Source organism: Nicotiana attenuata, unplaced genomic scaffold (genome assembly GCF_001879085.1).
Source record: "Nicotiana attenuata strain UT unplaced genomic scaffold, NIATTr2, whole genome shotgun sequence".
NCBI lineage: Eukaryota > Viridiplantae > Streptophyta > Magnoliopsida > Solanales > Solanaceae > Nicotiana > Nicotiana attenuata.
Genome location: NW_017674336.1, coordinates 35376 through 52472, shown reverse-complemented (window position 1 = coordinate 52472; position 17097 = coordinate 35376). Strand labels below are relative to the sequence as shown.

Sequence of the window (17097 nt, the reverse complement as noted above, 5' to 3'; positions counted from 1 at the left end):
ATTAAGAATAAAATAGGGGTATGGCTTGTAATGTGGGTGCAAAAAGAAAGGTCTATAGGCTCAAAGGGGCTAGCAACGGAAAATTTTATTTTTATGTGACAAGCACATCTATGATCAAGCAAGAAAATGCCTACGTCATCTCCTAGATTAGCACAACTCACAATTTTGCTTCAATTAACACACGAGGCAAGTTCTAGACTACACAGGATGACATAGAAAATCACAAATCTTCACACACACGTTGCACATGACTCAATCAAGACGGTTCTATTCAACTCTCAAGTCAAGTATGCACACATAATTGAGAAATTTAAACAATATTGCACTATGTGGTATACGAGTCAAGCAACTGAGAAAAGGCATCACAAAAAAGGCTATTTACTTTACTTAGGCTTCACAATTCAAACCAAATACACGGGAAAACAGAGTGTATGTCATAGCCTAATGTGCCAGTATCAACCATGTCAATGAGTATCTCAGAACGACTCAGTTTCTTCTTAAGCTACTCTAAAAAGAAATTAAAGTGCCCTGTTCGAGCTACATCCTTGGAAAAGAATCGGTGCCCAAAGAAAAACCAAGGAATACTACCTAACTATTCTAAAAAAAATCTTTTTGTTATTTTTTTAATCGGACTTTTATCCCTCAAGAAAATTGTCCAAATGATCCATCGTCAGGAAAAATCCGAGCTTTTTTCAAAAAATTTTTTCCAATTTTCGTTTTTTTTAAAACCTAGACTATGTCTACTACGAGTTCTAAAAGAAAAACTAAATTAAAAAAATTAGTTTTATACAATTACACTTCAGAAAGTAGTTTTCCCACCCCACACTTATATTATGCATAGTCCTCGATGCATGATCACAGAGAAAGATATTAAAACAAGGGTGAGAAATACTCCTTGAGACCCTCTCGGGCCTAGCTCGGACATGATCCTCAATATTAAGGGTCGGGACGACCCCACACTTAAGCTCAAACATGCTCCTCAGCTTCAACTTTGGGTACTCAGACTTCCCCTACTCTGCAAAATAAAAACAACACAAAACTTGACACTAAAAAAAATAAATAATCAATAACTAAAAGATATACATGTTGGGTTGCCTCCCAACAAGCGCCTTATTTATAGTCGTGGCACGACTCTGCTACTCTGCTCAGGCTGGGCGCTTTCTCTTCTTCTTTCTCCCATAAAGTCTAGCCTTATTGTACACTCTCGGAAGGTCTCCTCTTTCATCTCTGGCTCTTTTCGCAATCGTCTTTACACACTCAGCTTGCAACACTACCTCCTCTAACTCAGTTGTCCCATCTGGATCACTACAATTCACATAAAACTCTGCTCTATCCCCTTCGATTCTACCACAGTAATCATGCACAAGTCCTCATAATTCTTAGGGAGCTTAAGTGCCTTGTAAACATTAAAAGTGACCTCCTCATCGTCAACTCTCATTTTTAACTTCCCTGCCCTCACATCAATAATTGCTCCACCAGTAGCCAAGAATGGTCGCCCCAAAATAATGGGCACTTCCTCATCTGCCTCATAATCAAGAACAATAAAATCAGCAGGAAGAATAAACTGTCCCACTCGAACTAACACATCCTCAATAATTCCTTCTGGCATGACTAGTGACCTATCTGCTAACTGTAAAGTGATTGTAGTAGGTCTGAGCGCCCCCAATCCAAGTTGTTTGAACAAAGAGTATGGCATCAAATTTATACTAGCCCCTAAATCACACAGGGCTCTACCAACTTCTTGTTTTCCAAGAGACAAAGGAATTGTGAAACTCCCAGGATCCTTCAACTTAGGAGGAATTTTACTCTGAACTCTGGCACTGCACTCTTCAGTAAGTGCAACTGTTTCGAACTCTGCATGTCTTCGTTTGTTTGCCACAATATCTCTGAGATACCTTGCATACTTAGGCACTTCCTGCAAAATTTCCATCAAAGGCAAATTCACACTCACTTGGCTCAAAATATCTTGGAATTTCTTATACTTAGCATCATCTTTTTGCTTCTGTAGTCTTTGTGGAAACGGAGGTGGTGGTCTAGTCTCAATTACTGGCTCAGGTCCTTTATCATCTTTCTCATTCCCCTCAACTGGCTTGGGAACTAATTCTCCTTCAGGATGAGCTGTATTCTTCTTCTTTTTCTTTGGAACTTCTTCTAATGCTCTTCCATTTCTCAAGGTAACCGTATTGACTTGAGCTTTAGGATTGGGCTCAGTATTACTAGGAAGAGCCCTGCTGGTCTGGTATTTTGGGCTCTGGCAAGTTGGCCCACGTGGTGCTCCAAATTTCTCAGTGCTGTGGCTTGAGCCTGCTGATCAGCCATTATTTTCTGATTGAAAGCTTGTTGATCTGCTATTAATTTCTGATTGAAGGCTTGCTGATCTGCTATTAATTTCTGATTGAGGGCTTGCTGGTCGGCCATCAATTTCTTCATCATCTTCTCAAGGCTAGCTTGTTGTTCATCCTAAGGTGGTTTGGATTGTTGTTGAGGTGCTTGAGGCCGATATTGATTCTGATTGCCTTGATTTCCACCCCAGGAGAAATTTGGGTGATTCCTCCAGTTGGGTTTGTAAGTGTCCCCATACTGATTTGTTTGGCATCGATTTGCATTACCCACAAAATATACAGACTCTGGATTTGCTGGGCATAGATTGCTCATGTGACCCTCTCCACATACTTCACAAAATATTTGAACGTGTTGCACTGGCTGGGCTTGTTGCTTGTTAATGATCATGGTTATCTGATTGACTTGGTTGGTCAGCGTAGAGACCTGTGCTGACAATGCTGAGACAACATCTAATTCGAGAACCCCTGGTGATTTTTGTACCATGTTCCTACCCATCTCTCCTTGCCAATCCGGATTGCTTTTGGAGAATTCGTTCAATAGTGCATAAATTTCATCAAAGCTTTTCTCCAATATTTGACCTCCAGCTGCAGCATCTACTACAATTTTTGTTTGGAGATGGAGCCCTTCTATGAAAGTGTGAACTAACACTTCATTCGTCTGATTGTGATGAGGACAGTTTGTGAGTAGCCCCTTGAACCTTTCCCAAGCTGAGTATAAAGATTCTCCTGCTTTCTGTTTGAAGGCAACTATCTCACTTCTGATCTTTGCAGTTTTGCCTGATGGAAAGAACCTTGCCAGAAATTTTCTTGCCAAATCATTCCATGATGTAATGGAATTAGCTGGTTCTGCCTTTAGCCATCGCTTAGCTTCGCCCAACAGAGAGAATGGAAAAAGTGTGAGCTTCACATAATCTGGAGTGACCCCGTTAGTGATATAAGTGTCACTAATCTCCAAGAAGTTCAGAATATGCTGTTGTGGATCCTCGTGCGGAAGACCCATAAACTGCCCGTTTGCATGAAGTAGCTGGATCATGCTCTGTTTCAGCTCAAAGTGCCCAGTGATCCTGGGCTTCACTATACTGGAGGTGACATTAGCAATGCTGGGCATCGCCACCTCCTGAACAGCCATGGGTTGCTCCTCTGCCATGTCCACAGGAAATTGAACAAGTGTCTGAATATTATTCGTGTCCCTTGCTTCCCTCAACCACCTGTGAAATGTTCTCTCAGGTTCAGGATCAAAGCCTTGAAGTCGGTCCTGGCTTCTGACCCTACGCATTCAATCAAAGTTCCTGAGATCTGAGCAACAATCAAGTAATGTTAGACTAGACGAAATAAACAATTAAAGCAAAAACTAGCAAGTAGTTAATATTCAAGTCCCCGGCAACGGTGCCAAAAACTTGTTGCTCCCAAACGCACACACAAGTATACGTGGTCGACAAGTAATATAATGATAAGTTGAGTGTCGAACCCATAGAGACTTGTGTAAACTACTCACGAAATCACTAAAATTGTTATTCAATCCAGCTAAAATCAAAGTTCAATAATATGATTATATTATACTACGATTTTAAATACTAACTAAATTATCAAGTAACGAGTTGATTGTTGTGTATTCAGTAGAGACAAATATTCCAGGGTTGTGATCGATTCACCATTCGCATTGTGTTCTAATTAGCTCTTCCTTTCATATAATTCACTCATGGTTGCTAATTAATCGATAAATGCTCTCATAGCCTTCTCCCGAAGTACTACTCACCTATTCTCAATAGATTAACGCCTATATTCCTATGAAATCAATCTATTAAGAACACATTAAGATCACAATATTTAATTAAGCACGGTGACTAGGTATATTCCTATCCTAACCACAAATCCGCTCCCCCTAAGGGTTAAGATCATGCTCTCTTCAATTCTTTTCTAATCTAAACACGGCTTTCCCAAGCATAGCATAGATAGTAAATAGAACCTAACTGCTGGCTAGACAATTAAGCAATTAAACACAGAATTGAAGAAACTACCATATGTTGGTGATTTATAATCAAGGCTAAGTTAATATCAAACAACAATATTCATGGCTAAATCACAACCCCAAAACAATGGGTGTTTAGCCACTCATGATGTAATCAAACAATTGCATAAGTATTGAATAATTGAAAATACTAGAAAAAGATGAAGAAAACTGAGAATTCTCCGCTTCCTCACGATCCCGTGTGTGTTTTTACTCCAAAGTGGCGTCTCCCCCTTCAAAAATAGGTTTACTCTTGCTTTTATACGTGTTGGGTAGGTCTAGGGCCGAAATAACCTTGTCCCGGGCGAAATATGACACATTTCACGTCACCGGCGCCCAGTCCGGCGCCAGGCGCCCTCCACGGCGCCTCATTATTTGTGCACACTGTTTTCAGCGCCACAGGTGGCGCCAGGCGCTGCCTGTGGCGCCCAAATTCACACATTGCCCGGTTTCGTTCGTTTTGGCTCAAATCTCGCGCGTTTCGCCCCCAATTGCTCCCGAATCATTCCTACACATAAAAACACATCAAATTAACATAAATCAACACATTTAACATCCCAAATTCACGAAACAAAAGTAAAATATGAGGCGATATACATAGAAACATATATGCTTTAAGCTAAACATCAAGTGCAGAGCAGGGCATGAGGACGAAACTATCTCCGCGCATGTTAATTCTTAACATATGCCATCCATGTGGAGTTGAGCTAAACCCTCGATCCCAGCGGATAATCCGGCGCAGAAACATACAGAAAGAAGTTCTAATCAATTTGTACCGACGGAGATACAAACGAAGGGCGGGAAAGCTATAGTAACTGATAGAACAGTAACTGCTAAAGGAAATGATAGAACTGCGAGCTCGTCGAGGGAGATTCTGTCGGAGATGGTGATACCCACTCCAGTTAGGGAGATATGGTACCCACTTTGGCAAAGGAGCAACTGATTGAATAGGAGGAAGCTGTGAAACCTCAGGAAAGTGGATACCTACCAAGGATTTGGGGGAACCATGGAATTATAAGATTGCTATGTTGAAGAATGATATTGTGATGGTGCGATTTGACAATGAAATGGATAAGAACGAGGTAATACAGAGATGCATCTATCGTTTTGATAATAAACCCTTTATTATCAAAGCTTGGACCCCTCGAAGGAGAAATTGTATATTGTGTCGATATATACGGATGAAGTTGCCAGACCTTGAATTTAAATATTGGAGTGCCAAGGGCTTAAAGAAGATAGTTAGTTCTGGTAGGGGAACCTCTAATGGTGGACAAAAACACAACGAAAAAAGTAAGCCTCAACTTTGCTAGATTGCTAGTTAAGGTAAAGGTTGGAGCTCATTTTCTAGATGTTGTCTATTTCAGAAATGAAATTGCCGGGGTGAAGTAGTTGATCAGAAAGTGACCAATGTCGAAAGCGGTGTCGATATTTTAAGAAGTTAACCTATGAACAAATTACTAAAATAAGATCATCTTAATAAAACACATTCAAATACATTAACAAATTTATTTTTAAAATTACAAGCAAATCAAGAGAAGAAAAAAAGACAAAAGCAAATAATTTTGGTATTATTATTAAGAACTTTTTCTAGAAAGCTTTTTACTGAGCCATGCTTGGACGAGGGAGGTATGGGCAGAACTGAATCGATGGACTGGAATCAAATTGCCGCACCAAGGGATCTCTAAAACGTTAATGCAGGATCAAGAGAAGACACGGAGCAGGATGAAGAAGGATATTATGGCTGCAATATATGGGGCTGGCATTTATCAGATATGGATAGCCAGAAACTGGAAATACTTCATGGAATAAAATGTAAATAGTAATTTTATTTTACAACATATTCAAAAATAGGGAAGGAGAGAGTCGATATGATAAGGAATTCAACGAGAGCTAGGAAAGTCAAGTCTCCTTATACAAACGATATCATTTTGTTTCGTTTTGTTGGGGCTCAAGGATCAGGTCATTCGAGTTGAGAAGAGCCGGATGTTGAATGCCCTTTTTGTGTAAATTTGAATTTTTGTTTGTCTCGTAATATATTCACAGTTTGTTACCAAAAAAAAATAACTATGGAGTAATTTGGCATTATATTAAGAGGATTTTATTTGGGAAACTTACACAAATGTCCCAAATAAATCTCAACTTACCAACCTCTAGCCATTAGTCATAGACTTATCAAAACTAGCCAACGAAAATTGAAAAACCAAATAATAGGATTCTTTCTCTCAAAGAATCACATGCAAAAATCACCTTCCATATTTTCAAGCGTGATTAGAAACATTAGATACAAGACAGAAAGAAAATTTCATGGACGGGGTAGCAAATAAGGTGATGAAATACAAAAATCTATGCAATATTCCAAAAATCTAAACAAAAAAGAAACTTTTTCAATGGGTATAGTTGAAATTCATTGAAAATATATAGATAAGTCAATATACAAAATTTGAGGAAGATTGGAGGTGATTTGGACTGGTTTTGCATCGAAATTCGTAATTAAATCGAGTTCAAAAAAATCTTCTGCGACACATGTATCAAACATGTATCACGCGTGTATCTCACACACATGTATACATGGATATACATGTGATACACAATTGATACAAATATGATACACATGTGATACACAAATGATACATAGTGTGATACACATATCATTTTTTTCATGTTCACCTTTTATTTTGAATTTTCAATTAAAACCACCTCAAAACTTCACCGAATCATCCCAAAACTGAGATTCAAACTCTTTAAGTTGTGCTCAATCTATTCTAATAACACCCACTCAAAACAAAGCAAAAATTTGATATTTTTTTACTACAAATAGCTAATTAGCTAATTTGGCTAATATTAGTAATATTTTATCAATTGGCCAATTTTTGTAATGAACTACTTATAAATGGACATAGCTGGTAATTTTCCTTTTATTTGTGTGCATATTAGGGGTGGCATACGGCTAAAGGTGTTAATCGAACGGGCTGATCCAGGATGGACGTGAAAAAAATAGCCCCGTCAGGTTAGTGGGGCGGGCTGGGTAGTGGGCTGACTCATCGGGCTTGGAATTTTCGGGTTAAATTGGGCCCATTCGGGTTCGGGCTAATCGGGTCCGGACCAGGCGGGGTTATTTACTTTTTTTTTTAGTGGATTATGTTTTTCTTATTCAATGTAATTGATACTTAAGTGTTTACAAACTTGTAATTAAGGAAATAAGTATTTTAAGGCATAAAATTAAACTTTTAAACTTTAAAGTTTAATGTTTTAAATTTGAGATTTGGATTTTAAAATTTTAAAATTGAAAGTAAATGGCTACAAAAAATTATTTAATAAGACAAATATGTAAGGATCAAACTCCGAAGGCTTTCGTTTCATATTTTCATTGAATAATAAATAATACGTCAAATTAATTTGCAAGTTCTATTTTTTTTTATATTTGAACTTGCAAATTAAAAGTTTACAACAATTATAAAAAATAAGAAAGAGCGCATCACATGCTTTGCATCATTTTGTAAGTTCATCCCTGTCAACATGAGGTTCTTGATTTCCGGCATTGCTTGAGTCTGAACCGTAAACCATTATATCTTCAATTTATTAGTCCTCCGTTTCATCTACCTCTTCACACCCTTTTCCGGTTCTGATCTTATCCAATCTCTGAAGCACACTAGAACTTTCAAAGTGTTGCTACCCAAAGAATGACGGATATCTTCTAGCTGCTGCCTTGCATTTCTAAATGCCATCTCTGATGCGTTTGTTGAAATCGGCACATTTAACACGTCTCGGGTCATGGCCGAAAGAACAGAAAATTAATTTGAGTTGCTCATCCACCAACCAAGCGGTAGAAATTCCTTTGTGTGGGGCTCTGGTGACTTTTGCAAGTAGAATTGGAGTTCATCAATATTCCTACTAGTTGATGCTCTCCTAGTGTAGACCAAATTAAATAATCTTCAATACCATCATTATCCTCCAAAGCACCGGATGCAGATGTAGAAACTGAACTTGAAAGAATATTTGCATCTACAGCAGAAGAAGAATCAACAATGTTAGAATAATAATTATACAAAGTTTATAAATATTTGTGTAGATTAGAAATACAAGTTTCAACATCAGGGGGTTCAGTTGGTCCAATATCCATATAAACATATAAAGCAATGATTAATTGGCGACAAGTAGCCACTTTGATATAAGGAAGCACCAATTAGGTAAATAGGGGGAATATGATAGAAATATTTCTTAAATTATCTAGCATAGATTCAACAACAGAACTATATCCTTCTTTCTTCTTGAAATTATGGAGTAAAAGAGAAATTTAAGCTATATGTACTAAACCATTTGCAAAAATATGAAAAATGAAGCAAAAACTCGGAATTCTCAGCACTTAACAGGTCGCAGATATCGCATTTGCGACAGGGGGTTCGCATTATGCGAAGGATTCATTGCATTTGCGAACCTGAAGGATTTCTGCTGAGGTCGCATTTGCGACAAAGACTTCGCAAATGCGAAGACCAGCTTCGCAAATGCGGCTGATCAATCGCAAATGCAAAAAGCTGCCTAGGCGATTCTTCACAAATGCGATGGCCGCATTTGCGACCAGAACATCGCAAATGCGAAGAAACTAGAACCAGAAATCAAAATTCATGATAACCATTCCGAAACAAATTCGAATCTCACCCGAGCCCTCGGGGCTCCAAACTAAACATGCACACAAGTCTAAAAACACAACACGAACTCGTTCGTGCGCTCAAATCATCAAAATAACTTCTAACACCACGAATCAGACGCCAAAATGCATGAAAATCAATCTACACTTCAAGAACTTCTAGAATCGCAACCGAGCGTCCGAACCATATCGAATCAACTCCGAATGGCGCCAAATTTTGGAGACAAGTTCTATATGAGAAAACGAACCTACTCAAAGCTTCAAATCACACATAACAACCTTTGTACAATGAATCACACCTCAAGTCAATATCAATGAACTTTTAAACTTCAACTTCTATAACCGATGCCGAAACCTATCAAATCCTCTCCGATTGACCTCAAATTTTGCACACAAGTCACATTTGCCATTACGGAACTATTCCAACTTCCAGAATCAGAATCGATCCCGATATCAAAAAGTCCACTCCCGGTCAAACTTCCCCAAAAATCCAACTTTCGCCATTTCAAGACTAATCCAACTACGGACCTCCAAATTGCAATCCGGGCGCGCTTCTAAGACCAAAATCACCCAACGGAGCTAACGGAACTGACGAAACTCCATTCCGAGGTCAAATGCTAAAAAGTCAAAGTTGGCCAACTCTTCCAACTTAGAACTCAAATCTTGAAGTTCATTCTTCCAAATAAATTCTGGATAACTTGAAAACCAACATCGACGATTTACGCAAGTCATAATACATCATGCGGAGATACTCGATCCCTCAAAATACCGAGCGAAGTGCACATTCCCAAAACGACCAGTCGGGTCGTTACAGCTAGATTTTTTAAAACATTGTAGTAATTTAAGGAAGCTCAAAGCGAGGTATGTTGGCTAAACTCTTCTCTTAGAATTGAACCCCACTATGTACTTGTAAGTCCCGAATTGTTCATCATAAGTCGATTATTCCAAATAAGCGTTGTGACAAAAGATATATGTTCAATACATGTTTCAAATGTTCTTGTTATGTTATGTTACTATTTGAGAATGTGTTCAAAGTATGGATTGCACATCTAAATGTTATAACTTCAAGTAGTGTTTCAAATGAAAGCTATTATGACAAATTGTGTAGAGACTGTGATTGGGATTACACCTCCACCTGCATACATTGGGGTGAGGCGGCAGGACCGCTTTGTGTAGAGTTGTAGTATTGTAGTTACACTTCCACACGCATACATTGGGGTGAGGCAGCAGGGCCGCTTTGTGTAGAGACTGTGGTACTATGGATACACCTCTACCCGAACATATTGGGTTGAGGCGGCAAGGACGCTTTGTGTAGAGGTTGTGGTATGGTCATTGCACCCCCACCCGCATACATTGGGGTGAGGTGGCAGGGCCACTTTGTGTAAAGGTTGTTACAAAGGATCCCCGACTTAAAATTATAATTGTTATTGGAAGCTCTTCATGAATTTTGCCTTGACTTTAACGGCCATCTAAGCCCCTTTTATTGTTACCATGATTCATCATATTCTTGTTGTATTTCCAAGTCCTTAAATAGGTGTTTTGGTTTTCATACTAGTAATATTCGATATGTACTAACGTCCCTTTTGTCGGGGGCGCTGCATCTTTAAATGGATGCAGGTAGTTCTACAGTTGGAGGCATTGACCAGTGATAGCATTACAATCTCTTTCCAGCTGACTTGGTAAGCCCCACTTTATTTCGGGGTCGTGTATCTTTTGCTCAGTGTGTATTATGTTTTGAGGTATAGCCGGAGCCTTGTTGCCGGCACTATTGTTGTACTCTTTCGTATTTATTAGAGGCTCTGTAGACATGGTGTGGGTTGTGTATTAGTGTTGGAATAATCAAGCTAGTAATATTGTATGTGTATCACATGTTCCACTTCAAACTAAGAAAGTGTATGTATTTTGAGATTTTAAAATAGAGTAACTAATAGTAATGGAGTTGAGGTTATTTATGAAATCATGTCAGTGTTTAATTAATAGAATATATCTCCTCTTTATTCACCGATGAGTTGGGTAGAAAGAAATCTAACATGCTTGCTCGACCGGGTTATCTCGGTTGAGCGTCGGTCGCGCTCCCCGGTGTCGGGGCGTGACAGGGTTGTAGACCGGTAAAACCCGTTAGTGGGTTGCCGGGCTTACCGGGTTCCGAGGCACCGGTTACCAAAAAAGGCCCGCCCCCGTCCGGCTAAACCCTTAACACTCACCAACCTGTCCCACCCCTTAGCGGATCAGGCTGACTCGGGTTGAACAGGGTCGAACCGGATTGTCAGTGGGCTGGCCCGGCCCATTTAACAAGTTTACATACGACATATCAAGATATATTGATTTTTGAGCTAATTAACGGGTTTTATTCTATTCAGAAATGATTTATCAAATAAGAAGCTGTGGTCTATGAATTTTAGCCTTTGAATTCATTTGGTCGAGGATTAATACGTCGTTGATAAAAATTATGGTTTGAGAATTGGTAATTCAGTTATGTTAATAAAAGATATACTACTACTATTTTTCTTTTTGAAAATAAAAAATTTGATTAGGTTGGATATTATTTACTTTACATAAAATATTAGATATCCATATTTTCTTCTTATTCGAACAGATTACAGACCATTTAAAATTTCTGAAATTTAATATAATATAATAGGTAACAATATACATTTTCTAATTAAGATCTCATCCCAGTCAAATTTCTGAAATGCTTCCCATAACTTTTGCAGTAAGAATGGTAGGTAAATATGAATCGGATTTACTTTCTAAATAGTATAATTTACCCAAGTCTAGGTAAAGATACTATAAAAAGCCTGTTGCATCTTTTACCAAACTACACAGTTTGAAAGTTGATATATACTTTCATAATATACTTTCATAAGAATGGCCAAGCTTGTAAACTCTGCTCTTTGTTTCCTTCTGATTATTGCAGGTTTGTATTAGATATTTCTGATTCTTTTTCTTTTTCTTTTTGAGAATTCAGATTGAGCATGAGGCAAATCCGTTAATTTCCTTTTCTGCCTAAACTTACGCTATTCATATTTACAATGATCAGAAGCAAGACAGATCTTTGATTTAAATTTAATTACTTCAACATTTAAGATTCTTAGCACCGAATATGTTACTGTTAAAATGATGGGTTCAAATCTTTATTTTCTAAAATTTAGTGAATCTCACACACACATATATATACACACTCAATATTGTAAATATTGAATTTAGATGAAACTATAGTCAAGAGGTTACATCCGTCCCTAATAATGGTATCTTTACGTTTTCGAGTTATAGTGAACTTTTATTTTTCCAATTACTCATCCTTCAAGTCATATTTTTTAGATTTAGGTTATATTATGAGTTTTAAGTTATATACTTTAATATAAAAAATATTTATATTACTTTTAGTAAAATTTATCAGTAATTGTATATGTTATTATTCTATATTCCAAACTATCATATTCGATTTGATATGGAGAGTCACTTATTGTTTTAGGCCAACTTAACTTGATAATATAAAAATTTAGACTGTTACTGCATAAAGTATAAACGCATATATAGTAAATACCTGGCAAGTTACGTACATATATCTATAGGTAGACTATGTCATGAACTTATGATGAAACAAAATAAAGTTCTTTTCTTCTTTGGCATTGATATAATGAGGTGTTGTCAATTTTTGTTGCAGTTGCGTTGGCAATTACTCAAGTGAATGCACAGAAGAGATGTAGTGTGGTGTTGAACCCAGAGGGGTGTGTCCTTTTTGACTGCAAAAAGGAATGCTTTCAGAAATACAACGGGAATGGACTTTGCTCAAGTTCTGGCGCCACTATTGGCCAATACATTTGCACCTGCGTTTATAATTGTACTTGATCAATTCCCTTTTGATGTAACTCTGATTCAAACATATACTTGACTTACGAACGAATATCAATGTTAGACCGTTGTTCTTTATTTATTAAAAGAATATTTCGTTCCTTTCTGGCATTTAACCTTTTAATTTTTTGTTTAACCATCCGTTATTTGAAGTCTAATGACGCGACTAATTCGAATTCGCCTAATGTAAGCTTACTACGGAATAAACCTGTATTTCTGCCGAAAAATTCTTCATTCCAGGGGCCAGCCTAGTGCTTTAGTTACAGAATTATCCGAACTAAGTAGCTTTAGATCAAAACCTGTAATATGTATTAATTTTTTACTAAATTAATATAAATAAATTTTGAACTTGGTAAATTAAATGGGTTAATAGAATATTAAAGTTGAACCATAAAGTTTAAATCCCGAATTCGCTTTTGCTTCATTCTGGGTTCAACTGAAACATGTGATTAAGGGCATATAATAAATCCTAACTATCTCACCACTGTCCCCAGGATGGTTAATGTCTTTAAATTAATGCTTCCTCTAAGACAAGGTACTAGTATCACAATTTACAGCAATGAACTATCCCAATGAACCATTCAATCATAATTCTCTTTCTATCCACAGTATCTTAAAGGAATATGAATTGATCCTTATTTGATACATTGCAAGATTATACCATAGTCATGATGAAAGATGGATGGACAGCCTTACATAGTCATGTATGTTTGTAGACTTGTTTTGAGGAAGAAAATATTTGCACAAGTCAGGGTGCTATGGCTGTTTCAGAGTATGTAGTCCGATTCAGTGACTTGGCTAGACATGCACCGGCCTAGGTTTCTACAGTTCGAGAGAGGGTACGTCGATTTATTGAGGGACTCATTCCCAGCATCAGAACTAGCGTGGCCCGGGAGTTAGAAATGGATATCTCATATCAGCAGGTTGTGAGTATTGCTGGGAGAGTGGAGGGCATGCTTGCTCGGGATAGGGAGGAGAAAGAGGCCAAGAGGTCTCGAGAGTTTGGCCATTATTCTAGTGCCCGTGCCCTAACTGCAGTTCGTCATGGTAGGGGCTATGTGAGTTGCCCCATTCGTTCAGCTCTTCCAGCCACCAGTGACATTCCAGCTCCTCCTAGACCTCAGGAGCCTTATTATGCACCGCCAGTATCTAGTGCGCCTCCCACACGAGGTGCTTTCAGTGGTCAGTCTAGCAGACCTGGCCCAAGTCAGCCACGGCTTCCACGTCCTCCCAGAGCTTGTTTTAAGTGTGGCGACACTCGTCATATGGTGAGGAATTGCCCCAGACTTAGGAGGGGTGCACCTCCACAGACTTCTCAGCCACAACGTGTCCACCAGATCCTCAAGCTATGATTACAGCACCAGCTGCCACCCCACCTGCTCAGCCAGCCCGAGGTGGAGGTCGGGGAGGTAGAGGTCACCCTAGAGGGGGAGGCCAGGCCAGATACTATGCCATTCCTGCTCGTACAGAGGCTGTTGCTTCCGATTCTGTCATTACAGGTATTGTTCCGGTGTCATAGGGATGCATTGGTTTCATTCGATCCAAGCTCCACTTATTCCTATGTGTCCTCTTATTTTGCCCAGCATTTGGGCGTATCTTGGGGTTCTTTGAGTTCCCTTGTTTATGTGTCTACTCCTGTAGGAGATTCTTTTGTTGTGGACCACGTCTATCGCTCGTGCTTGGTTACTCTTAGTGGTTTTGAGATCGGAGCCAATTTATTATTGCTCAGCATGCTAGATTTTGATATTATCTTGGGCATGGACAGGTAATCGCCCCATTATGCTATTCTTGATTGTCACGCCAAGACCGTGACACTGGCTATGCCAGGTTTACCGCGATTAGAGTGGAAGGTACATTAGATTACACTCCTGACAGAGTTATTTCATTTCTTAAAGCTCCACGAATGGTTGAGAAGGGGTGTGACTCGTATCTAGCCTATGTGAGATATATCAGTATTGATACCCCTATAGTTGATTCAGTCCCAGTAGTGAGGGATTTCCCTAATATGTTTCCAGCTGATCTTACGGGCATGCTGCCCGATCAAGATATTGATTTTGGCATTGATTTGTTGCCGGGCACTCAACCCATCTCTATTCCTCCTTATCGTATGGCCCCTCCTTAGTTGAAGGAGTTGAAGGAACAGTTACAGGAATTGCTTGATAAGGGCTTCATTCGGCCCAATGTGTCACCTTGGGGTGCTCCCGTCTTGTTTGTGAAGAAAAAGGATGGTTCTATACATATGTGCATTGATTATTTCCAGTTGAACAAAGTTACAGTTAAGAACCGATATCATTTGCCTCATATTGATGACCCGTTTGATCAGTTACAGGGTGCCTGAGTGTTTTCCAAGATTGATTTGCGTTCAGGTTATTACCAGTTGAAGATTTGGGAGCTAGATATCCCGAAGACTACTTTCAGGTTGCATTTGATGATCATTGTATTTCGGCCGTATCTTGATTCATTCGTCATTGTCTTCATTGAAGACATTCTGGTGTACTCCCGGCGTCGGGAAGATCATGAGCAGCACCTGAGGACTGTGCTTCAGACCTTGAGAGAAAAGAAATTATATGCATAGTTCTCAAAATGCGGGTTCTGGTTGGATTCCGTGGCATTTTTGGGTCACGTGGTGTCGACTCAAGGGATCAAGGTAGATTCGAAGAAAATGGAAGCGGTGCAGAGTTGGCCCATACCGTCCTCAGCTACAGAGATCTGTAGCTTCCTTGGTTTGGCGGGGTACTACCGTCGATTTGTTAAGGGATTCTCATCCATTGCAGCACCTATGACCAGGCTGACCCAGAAGGGTGCTCCGTTCTGGTGGACGGAGGAGTGTGAGGAAAGCTTTCAAAAGCTCAAGACAGCTTTGACTACTGCCCCAGTATTGGTATTTCCTTTAGGTTCGGGGTCTTATACATTTTATTGTGATGCGTCGTGAGTTGGCCACGACGCGGTGTTGATGCAGGACTGTAGGGTGATTGCCTACGCGTCCAGACAGCTGAAGGTGCATGAAAAGAACTATCCTATCCACAACCTCGAGTTAACTGCTCTTGTTCATGCCTTGAAGATTTGGAGGCATTATTTGTACGGTGTCCCTTGTGAGATCTACACCGGAGTTTGCAGCATCTGTTCAAGCAGAAAGATCTTAATTTGCGTCAGAGGAGGTGGTTAGAGCTACTTAAGGATGATGATATCACCATCTTGTACCACCCTGGAAAGGCCAATGTGGTGGCCGATGCTTTGAGTCGCCGGGCAGAGAGTTCGGGGAGTTTTGCATATCTACCAGCAACAGAGAGGCCCATGGTGATGGATGTTCAGGCCTTAGCGAGTCAGTTTGTGAGATTGGATATTTCTGAGCCGAGTTGAGTATTGGCTTATGTGGTCTCTCGGTCTTCTCTTTATGATCGTATCAGGGAGCGTCAGTATGATGACCCCCATCTACTTGTCCTTAAGGACACGGTTCAGCACGGTGATACTAAGGAGGTCACTATTGGAGAAGATAGCGCACTGAGGATGCAGGGCAGGCTATACGTGCCCAATGTAGATGGATTGCGTGAGTTGTTTCTCCAGGAGGCTCACAATTTGTGGTACTCCATTCATCCGAGTGCCGCCAAGATGTATCAGGACTTGAGGCAGCATTATTGGTGGTGTAGAATGAAGAAGGACATAATGGAATATGTGGCCTGGTGCCTAAATTGCCAGCAGGTGAAGTATGCGCATCAGCGACCGTGTGGATTGCTACAGAAGTTAGAGATTTCGGAGTGGAAATGGGAGTGGATCACTATGGATTTCGTTGTTGTACTCCAACGAACTCAGCGGAAGTTTGATGCAGTTTGGGTGATTGTGGATGGGTGGACCAAGTCAGCTCATTTCCTTCCTGTGATGACTACCCATTCTTCCGAGCAGCTGGCTCGAGTTTATATCCGCAAGATTGTCAGGCTTCATGGCGTGCCGGTATCTATCATCTCTGACCGGGGTACGCAGTTTACATCATGGGTCTGGAGGGACGTACAACATGAGTTGGGTACTCAGGTGGAGTTGAGTTCAGCATTTCACCCTCAGACGGATGGGCAGTCCGAGCGCACTATTCAGATTCTAGAGGATATGCTCCGTGGGTGTATGATGGAGTTTGGAGGTTCTTGGGATCAGTTCTTGCCACTAGCGGAGTTTGCCTTACAACAACAGTTATCTGTCCAACATTGAGATGGCACCGTATGAGGCTTTGTATGGTAGGCGGTGTCGGTCCCCAGTGG

At 39.8% G+C, this 17097-nt stretch overlaps 1 protein-coding gene across 1 annotated transcript; it reads left to right on the top strand.

The window, feature by feature from the left end:
* Positions 1-11835: 11835 nt before the first annotated feature.
* Positions 11836-12894, top strand: LOC109218448 (putative defensin-like protein 160). The gene is made up of 2 exons (XM_019382814.1): positions 11836-11912; positions 12663-12894. The coding sequence occupies exons 1-2, from the start codon at positions 11864-11866 to the stop codon at positions 12845-12847; spliced, it is 234 nt and encodes a 77-aa protein (XP_019238359.1). The 5' UTR covers positions 11836-11863; the 3' UTR covers positions 12848-12894.
* Positions 12895-17097: the final 4203 nt, after the last annotated feature.